This window comes from Brachycentrus maculatus, unplaced genomic scaffold, assembly GCF_059751285.1.
Source record: "Brachycentrus maculatus isolate JH-2025_06_01 unplaced genomic scaffold, ASM5975128v1 h1tg000026l, whole genome shotgun sequence".
Classification (NCBI taxonomy): domain Eukaryota; kingdom Metazoa; phylum Arthropoda; class Insecta; order Trichoptera; family Brachycentridae; genus Brachycentrus; species Brachycentrus maculatus.
Genome location: NW_028280780.1, coordinates 1412195 through 1422646, shown reverse-complemented (window position 1 = coordinate 1422646; position 10452 = coordinate 1412195). Strand labels below are relative to the sequence as shown.

The 10452-nt window shown below is 46.6% G+C and overlaps 1 protein-coding gene across 1 annotated transcript; it reads right to left on the bottom strand.

Moving 5' to 3' along the window:
* Window positions 1–263: 263 nt before the first annotated feature.
* On the bottom strand, window positions 264–5762 carry LOC148313021 (uncharacterized). Its single transcript, XM_088270142.1, has one exon. The coding sequence runs from the start codon at window positions 5760–5762 to the stop codon at window positions 264–266; it is 5499 nt and encodes a 1832-aa protein (XP_088126268.1).
* Window positions 5763–10452: the final 4690 nt, after the last annotated feature.

Sequence of the window (10452 nt, the reverse complement as noted above, 5' to 3'; positions counted from 1 at the left end):
TTTTACAAAGGATACATACATTTATACCCATACGGAGCTAATCTGCCGGGCTAGTCCCCCTATTGCCTACGTGCGCGGCCCCCACCACTTTTCTGCTGGGTTCCCGTTGGCCCCAGCGTAAGTAGTGGGAGCCACGCCCCCTTTCCCCGCTCAGTCTGGCGGGTTTCAATATAGGGACAGCTGCTCGGACAGAGTCGCTCCGTTTTATTATCACAATACAAAATATACTAAATATATCCTAAAATGTGGTCCTTTTTCGGACCTTATTTCGTCTGGTCCGTTACACTCCCCCCGATGCCGCGTCGCGAAGTCGTCGGGGCATCTTTTTCTTCTGCAGGACCATCAGCGGGGGGATCACTCCGCAGCAGTGGGATGAGTCGTACAGCGGGGCGCACGTACTCTCCGGTTGCCGTGGTAACTCGCGCCGTCCGGACCTGGCCATCCGCTGCGAGGCGCGTTCCCGTTATTCTTCCCTTGGGCCAGTGGTTGCGCGGTGAGGCTGGGTCGGCGATGACGACCACGTCGCCGACCTGTAGTGGTTCCGCCCGCTCGAGCCACTTCCGCCTCTGCGCCATCGTTGGGAGGAACTCGCCCAGCCAGCGTCTCCAAAATTTATCTGCTAGCTGCTGGGCTATCCTCCACTGCTTCCTTAGACACACCGTCTCGGCGTCCTTCGGGTAGAAGGCTAGGTGTGCTCGTTCGCCTGCAGATCCGATCAGAAAGTGGTTCGGCGTCAGCGGGGTCTCATCTTTTGGGTCCACTGACACATGACTCAGTGGACGGCTATTCACGCTGAACTCCGCTTCCGCGAACGCTGTCTGCAATGTTTCTTCCCTCGGGGCCTGTTCCCGAAGTACGGCCGTTAGTGCCACTTTCACTGAGCGCACTAACCGCTCCCATGCACCACCCATATGTGGTGAGGACGGTGGAATGAATTCCCACCGTATCTGCATGTTGGCCAGTTCTGCATGTAGTCTGGAGTTGGCGTGGAGGTCCGCTATTGCCTCCCGCATCTCCTTATCGGCGCCGTGGAAGTTCGTACCGTTGTCGGAGTGTATCACCCTCGGCTGGCCCCTTCTGGCGGTCATCCTCCTTATGGCCTGGATAGCCGCGTCACTCGTCAGGGACGATGCCAGCTCGAGGTGCACCGCTCTCGTTGTCATGCACGTGAACAACACTCCGTACCTTTTCTCCCGGCGCCGCCCAATTGTTACCCACATCGGACCAAAATAGTCGAGCCCGCAATGTGTGAATGCTCTCATGTGGCTGGCGACTCTCGCCGGCGGTATCTGTCCCATCTGCGGGATGTTGGCCCGCCCTCGGCGCAATTTGCATGTCACGCACTTATGACCAATGCTTCTCAGGACTCTCCTCAGCTTTATGACGTAGAAGTTTTGCCGAACGTCGCTGAGGACTCTCTCTATCCCAGGGTGTCCTGCCCTCTTGTGATAGTCCTCCAAAAGGAGTTTTGTGTAGTAGTGGGTGCCGTCCAGAATTACCGGCACCCGCTGGCCTTCTGTGGCCCCTATGTATTGAAGACGCGTTCCCATTTTGATCACGTCCCGTTCGTCCATGCGATGCGCCGCGTAACGAAGATCCCTGTGATCTCCCGGCAGCATCCCAGGTGGGTCGGACCACAACTCCGACCGCTCGATGTGTTGACCTGGCATCTCCAGCCAGTCAAAGCGATGCGCCGCGCCAGAATCTAGGTGGCTCCACGGCAGCATCGGCGGGCAGGACTGCAATTCCGGTGCAAGATGCGCCTCGCGAAGATCCATATGATCTCCCGGCAGCATCCCGGGTGGGCCGGACAACAATTCCGGCCGGTCGAGAAGATGCGCCTCGCGAAGATCCATATTATCTCCCGGCAGCATCCCAGGTGGGCCGGACAACAATTCCGACTTCTCAATGTGTTGACCGGGCATCATCAGCCAGTCAAAGCGATGCGCCGCGCCAGAATCTAGGTGGCTCCACGGCAGCATCGGCGGACCGGACATCTCCGGTTCTGTGATTTGATGCGCCAAGCCACGATCCAGGTGGCCCCTCGGCAGCATCGGGGTGCCGGACAACTCCGGCCGGTTGGGGCGATGCGCCGCGCCAAGTTCCAGTTGGCTCCACGGCAGCATCCGAGTAGGGCCGGGCAGCTCCGGCCACTCAATATGTTGACCGGGCATCTCTAGCCGGTCAAGGCGATGCGCCGCGCCAGAGTACAGTTGGCTCCACGGCAGCATCCGAGTAGGGCCGGACATCTCCGGCGTGTCGTTATGATGAGCCGAGCCACGATCCAGGTGGCCTATCAGCGTCATCAGGGGGTCGGACAACAGCTCCGACCACTCAAGGCGATGCACCGCGCCACTAAACAGGTGGCCACGCGGTAGCATCGATGTGTCGGACAACAACTCCGACGTGTCGCTATGATGCGCCGCGCCACAATCCAAGCGGCTCCACGGCAGCATCGACGGTCCGGACTGCAATTCCGTCCGCTCAATATGTTGACCGGGCGTCCCTAGCCGGTCAAGGCGATGCGCCGCGCCAAAAATCAGATGGCTCCACGGCAGCATCCAAGTAGGGCCGGGCAGTTCCGGCCACTCAAAGTGATGCGCCGCGCCAAAAATCAGATGGCTCCACGGCAGCATCCAAGTAGGGCCGGGCAGTCCCGGCCACTCAAAGCGATGCGCCGCGCCAAAAATCAGATGGCTCCACGGCAGCATCCAAGTAGGGCCGGACATCTCCGGCGTGTCGTTATGATGAGCCGAGCCACGATCCAGGTGGCCTATCAGCGTCATCAGGGGGTCGGACAACAGCTCCGACCACTCAAGGCGATGCACCGCGCCACTAAACAGGTGGCCACGCGGTAGCATCGATGTGTCGGACAACAACTCCGACGTGTCGCTATGATGCGCCGCGCCACAATCCAAGCGGCTCCACGGCAGCATCGACGGTCCGGACTGCAATTCCGTCCGCTCAATATGTTGACCGGGCGTCCCTAGCCGGTCAAGGCGATGCGCCGCGCCAAAAATCAGATGGCTCCACGGCAGCATCCAAGTAGGGCCGGGCAGTTCCGGCCACTCAAAGTGATGCGCCGCGCCAAAAATCAGATGGCTCCACGGCAGCATCCAAGTAGGGCCGGGCAGTCCCGGCCACTCAAAGCGATGCGCCGCGCCAAAAATCAGATGGCTCCACGGCAGCATCCAAGGTGGGTCGGACAACAATTCCGACCGCGGGACCAATTTGTAGAGGCGGCTGTGTGCTGGCAGCCGCTCCCCCCGTGCCAGGCTGTCTGTGATGCACATGGGCATCTCCGTAGCGTACCCTTTCTGAAGGTATGCTTCCATCTTCTCATGATAGGCTGCGGTAAGCTCTTTATTTCCTTTCAGCTTCCGTTCTCCGCCTTCTAGGCGGCTCAAAGCGTGTTGCCTGTTATCGGGCAACCACACGCCTTCTTCTTTCCACTGTTGTCCCATCTCCCAATGGCCATTTGGTAGGGGCTTCGATGTGGCTTGCATAATTGCTCGCACGTGCGTTATTTGCCTATCTTCACGCACGGCGCCAGTTACTCCTAAGGAGTCCACTGCGAAGTTCGATTTCACCAATTCTTCGATCTTCTTGCAGCATCCATTGTGGTGTCTTTCGGCGGTCGGATCTGGCACCACCAAACCGCTATCTCGGCCGCTCTTGCTGGCGGCCCGACTCGACACCGTATCACTTCGCTCGCGGGGATTTTGCCTTTCACTTGTAACCACGAGCGCTAAATTTTCGCCTTCCGGTGGACCGGCGACCTTTCCATGGGCTACCCAGCCCAGCAATGTCCTGGATCGCATAATCTCTTCGTCGTCGATGGTGACTTCTCGCGACACGATTATATCCGCATTGTTTTGACCGATTATCATCTTCGGTCTCACGTGTTTTACGATGTTCTCGTTGGAAATCCGCTTGATTTCCGTCCGCATACACGGCGCGCGGGGTAAATTCAAATTTCGTACGGTATTTGCACTGATAGCGTACGAGATTTCGCTATTTCCCTTTATCATCACTTGCACGCGTCGAGTGTCAACAGATTTACTGCTCCTATTTATCCCGCGGATCGAGATCGTATCACGGCGCCCGCGGGCGCCGACCCGATTGGCTATGGCATCGTCTATTAAGGTAATTGTAGAGCCTTCATCTAGTATGGCGTCGATCACTACACGACCCTTAGGCCCACTGATTTCCACTGGTATCACCTTTAATAGTACCAAATCGTTTGTTGCCATTACCCCTACGAACGCGTCGTTCGTAGGATTTCCGCCGGCGTAACTCGAACTACCGGCGGCGCTTGATTCTTGCGAAGCTTCGTGTAGGAGATTATGGTGTGAGGCTGTACACGAGCCGACACCACACTTCACTTTACTCCTACACTGGGGCATGCGATGTCTACCGTCCAGGCACCGGTAGCACAGCCCCTTCTCTCTCGCGAATTCCCTCCGAGCCGCTGTCTCCATTTTAGCGAACTCGGAGCAAGCGTTTATCTTGTGTCCTCCGCGGCCGCACTTAGCGCACTTCCTCTCCGCGGACGGACGCGATTCCGTCATGAACACTGTTTCCTTTCCACGCGTAGATTTCACCGCCTTCACCGGTTCCAAAGCGCCACATTCCGCGGCATTGTCCGCGAATCCCATCATCCAGTCTGCAAAGTCGGCAATCTTTGGTATCGCTTTTACACTTGCGCGATCGCGGACCCACATGGCGCGGAGCACCGGCCCGAGCTTCGACACAAGCTCACCGAGGGCGCCCGGCATTTCTACGTATCTACTTTTCGCGTTCTCGATAGTCACTTTCACATTTCTGACCGTCAGTGCATAGTCCACTATCTGGTCCATAGATGACTCGTTTGTCAATCGCGGAAACTTTCTCACTTGTTCAAACACTGCGTTTACCAACACTTCGGGCCGACCGAACTGCTTTTCGAGGGCGGCCATTATCTCTGCGACGTTCTTGGATTTCACCATCAATGCTTCGACTGCATCCCGGGCGCGCCCCTTCAGCGCGATCCGTAGGCGAAGCAAATTCTCGGGGTCTGAGAATCCACATAATTCTGTAGAATCCAAGAAGTAGTCGTAGAATGACGGCCAGTCAACTGGGTTGCCGGCAAACTCCGGCAGCGCCTTTCCCGCACTCTGGCGCGCAAACATAGCGCTGATGCGGGGGTCCTCGTCCTTTCTTGTTCGGTCCCTTTCACGGCGCACCGTCGAGTCATCGTGTGTACCCGTGCGCGGTTCTGCACGGCCATGTTGCTCGACCCATCTCTTTGTAGTGCGGCGTGTAGTGTCTTCATTGGCCGCCGCATCCATATCCTCTGCGGCGGAGCGCACGCTCAAGGCGCGCGGTTGTGCATCATCCTGCCGAGATGCACCCGTGATTCCATTCTGCGACGTCTCCGAGGGGGCCCGCGCTCCATACTGCGCGGGATGCGGTTGCCGCGACGTCCCCGGGCCAGCCTGCGCTCCACTTTGCGCGGGCTCCGGCTGTGTCGTCGCTTTCACCGTCAAGAGAGCCATCAGCTGGCTCATCTGCTTCCGATGTTCTTCTCTTTCGCGCCGCATTTCAGCTCGCAGGTTCCGAATGGTGTCTTCGGTTCCTTTGGAGCTTTCGTGAGAGCGCGTCTCTCCATGCAGCGTGTTGTCCGCTTCCGAATCCACATCCGAAGCGGGGGCCTCGGGCTCCGAGGCGGGTCTCAGTGGCTGCTCCTCGGCGTTCCTCCCAGAGCGTAGGGAGGCCGGCATCGTAGTAGCGCAGGATCAGGGTGGGCCAGCTTGTAGAAGATCACGATCCGGCTCGAAGGACCAAAAATGTGGGGCGCCAAACCTCACACTTTAGACTGTTGATAGGTGCGGTGTGACTTCTGCAGCGCTTCGCTTCTGGGGGCGTAAGTCCCAGAAGTTCTGAAGTCCTGCGGCGAGAGGTGAGAATATTTACTAGTAAATATTCTATCAAAATCCGATTCCGATGCGTAGGTCGAGGTGTGTACTGGTTCGTAGTCCGTGGTCGTAGCGATGAGTCAAGTCCAGGGGGGAGAATCCAGTAGAGTAGCGAAGGGTAGAGCGAGCGGAGAAATAAAACACCAAGTTCAGTCGTCCAGGATGGAATCATTTATTTTACAAAGGATACATACATTTATACCCATACGGAGCTAATCTGCCGGGCTAGTCCCCCTATTGCCTACGTGCGCGGCCCCCACCACTTTTCTGCTGGGTTCCCGTTGGCCCCAGCGTAAGTAGTGGGAGCCACGCCCCCTTTCCCCGCTCAGTCTGGCGGGTTTCAATATGGGGACAGCTGCTCGGACAGAGTCGCTCCGTTTTATTATCACAATACAAAATATACTAAATATATCCTAAAATGTGGTCCTTTTTCGGACCTTATTTCGTCTGGTCCGTTACACTGGTTCTATCGGTATCGTTTTCCTGCGTTTTAAGACTGAATTCTTTAGGTTGAATCTGTTTTCTTCCAAAAACTGTTGAAAACTCTGGCGCACGTCATCGTCGTACGCTTTTAATGGCAACCGATTAAGCAACTGACTAGTTTTAGCAACAGTCAAGGTTTTATGTCTTTGCAAAAATGATCTTATCCATTCAGAGCCTGGTACGTTGTTCTTTAATATTTGTATTCTTCTGCCAAATCTATCCAAATAGGCTATAAGAATGTAGCGGATGTTAAAAACACTCACTGGGAAACCGTACTCACTCATGTCTACTATGCAGTTTACGAAGGATTGCTCTTCGCCCTTGTCACATATCGGAGGTCCTTTGAGCTTATAGTTAATCGTCCTTCTGGGGATTTTAAAATTTCTTCAGCCTTTCTTTGACTGATTGTACCATTTCGAATGGCCTCCAAACACTGCTCCACTCTCTTCGGTGTAAAATCGCAGTATCGTCTGGCATAAGGCCGCTGTTTGTGTGTTCTTGAGATTTTTGAAAAAAATATACCATCAGGAATTAAGTAAGTACACAAAACCTATAGATATTTAGCAAAAATGTCAAGTTGTATTAGCCGTTTTAAGACTTTTCATCAAATTAATTAACTATGGCCTTTTGTGGATACTTTGCACCTGGTGCAATGTTACCCCAAATGTGGTCAATACAAGTCAGTTCTTAAAAAAATATTATTTTTACATAAACTTGACAACGTAACTAAAAAATACAGCATTTGAGAAAAGCAGGGCTTACCTACCTACGATTTAGAGACCACTCACTTATTGTAACTTGTTTCAGTATACTGATTACACTGGATTTTTTCGGACACAATTTTCAGACAGAAAACTTTCTTTACATTCGGACAGGAAAAACGCATTGAAGCAATAGCGACCGACTGTTACTTCTATAAACCAAAAAGTAGATTGAAGTGCCATCTATCAGAAACAAAAGAAAGTAGAATGAAAAATGACATGTATCAGAGATGACCAGCTCCACAATATCTTTACAGAAGGTGGTGCAAAGTATCACCCATGGTGCAAAGTATACCCACTTTACGGTATATATATATATATTTACATATATATATATATATATATATATATATATATATATATATATATATATATATATATATATATGTATATATATACATATATATATATATATATATATATATATATATATATATATATATATATATATATATATATATATATATATATATATATATATATATATATATATATATATATATATATATATATATGTATAAAACCATGAACCGTTTGATACCCACTTTACGGTATATATATATATATTTACATATATATATATATATATATATATATATATATATATATATATATATATATATATATATATATGTATATATATACATATATATATATATATATATATATATTATATATATATATATATATATATATATATATATATATATATATATATATATATATATATATATATATATATATATATGTATAAAACCATGAACCGTTTGATAGACCTCGTCCTGACCGATTATAACAAAACATGACCTTAGTTAAGTCGCCTAGTTTTCGAGATTTCTTAATTTTCGGAAACCATACCACACGTTTTTAGTATTCGAATGCTATAAATTATTTTCTTCATTGTTTATTTTTTGGTAAATTCGTTGAAGAGTTGCTCAGTGAAGTAAGTAATTATGTTTTGTTAATTTTAATATTTTGGCTTATTTTTCCACACAATTTTTAGAATGATCGTAGTTCAAATACAATAAATTCTGTATAAATAAAAAAATTAAAGTGCTCAAAATTTTAAATTTTCTAAAGTTTAATTGTTTTGAAATAATAACACAGCGTTGCTTTCGAAACAAGCGCGTGTTTTTATATTACACTCGTAAAAGGTGTGTTTCTTATAACAGCTTTTATGGCCGCAATAGCATAGCATCCGATAAATGTAACATCAATTGTAATATAGCATGCAATTCTTAACGTTGCTCATAGCGGACAGCGAACTTCTTGGTAGCTGCTGCTATCGATTGGCATATTTCTTAGTTTGTATTGTTTCATAGATTTTTAATATTTTAATTGGTTCACAAGGATTGTGAAATTATATGAATTAGAAATGTGTGCTTTCAATTTTATTTATTTCATATTTAACCAAACCACAGAATGAGTGGCCGCGTACAGCTAGATATATATATTAATATAAAAAGTAAATACCACTATTTCTAAAGTGGTATTTATAAGAAATGGTAAAAAATGAAATAAAAAATTATGGTATCATTTAAGTTTATGCAGCCTCTTTCGTAGTCCTCCGTGTTGGCGATGAATGCAAATTTACTTTATGATAATGGAGGATTTATTTTTACAAGTTCGCCAAATGTTTGTTGTTTTCCCCTTCGTAATAATGATATACTTACATCTTATAATGTCCACCATAAGGATTTTATATGCGATACGTGCATTTAGCCATGCGATGCGGGCTCGTTATACAAAGAATTAAGGTACCTATCAAAAATAAAAGGAAATTTTTTAAATAAGGGGAACTACTCGTATGTAACTCAGTTTAAATAAATATTGAATTAACAAACGGCTCTTTTATTTGTACGAGTATATTATTCTCGTGAAAAATAAATCCTATGTTTATATACGTGCCAAAAATATGAATGTCGTTATTCAGAATTTAAAAAATAAACATTAATGTTAATAAAAAGTAGAATGTTTTTTCTTCAACATTTTAAATATTCACCGATTGTTTTCAAAATTTAACAAAACTTTACGTTCGAGTGAGCGCGTGTTTGAATATACCTGCGACAGGTTAAAACACTGTCTTACTTTTTCTTAAAATCTAATTTGACACGTGTTTGATGCATTCAACCTCATTATGACACCGTATGTTATGATTATGATGTCGAATGCATCGAAACGCATGTCACAATATATTTGAAGAAAAAAATGATATTTACCAAGTAAAAGTTTAAATGAAAATTGATAGATATTAATTACCACAGAGAGGCTACCGAATAAATTAATGATATTTTCATATTATTTTTTGACATCTCATCAAAGATGAAGAAGAATATGGAAGTCTGGGTATTTACGGGGCTTACGACCGTCATAGGCTGGTTTAAGTGATCACTTTACACACGTGTAACATTCACCAATTCTACCCATTATTGACAACCACGCTACTCAATTTTTTGGAAGTTCTGTATATATAAAAAAAAAAAAAAAAAAATATTGAGTAGTGTGGTTGTCAATAATGGGTAGAATTGGTGAATGTTACACGTGTGTAAAGTGATCACTTAAACCAGCCTATGACGGTCGTAAGCCCCGTAAATACCCAGACTTCCATATTCTTCTTCATCTTTGATGAGATGTCAAAAAATAATATGAAAATAACTCATGAATTGGAGATAATCCAGATGTTGTGAACAAGTATTTGGTAACACTCAAAATGTTGTTAATGATATTTGTTAAAAAAACATCTTATTTTTATTCCGATATCTATTATTTAAAAAAAATCATGTATTTATAATCATTTAATGCTTTATATCGCTACTTGTACCAATATTTTTTTTATTGATTTTATCTCAGCAATGGTGAAGAAAAATACTAGATAAGTCTACCCATTATTGAAAAACACACTACTCAAATTTCTGAATATATATTACATTATAAATGAATGTATGAGGAGATGCATGAACGTGGAAGAGGCGAATAATGTTTGCAAGGACAGAGTGGTGTGGCGCTCTATTCTCTCTGCCTACCCCTGCTGGGAAGCGGCGTGATGGTTAGTTTGTTAGTTAGTTTATTAATGAATGTATATTATATAATAAATAAATAAAATTGAAAGCTGGGAATTAACATTGCGGGAGGCTAATCCCCCTTAAAAACAGGCCACAAGGCTTTCACCAAGCAGAATTAGAAGAAAAAGAAGAAAATTATTAATAAAACTTTTGAAAATAAATGAGTTTTTTGTGTACAACATTTTGAGT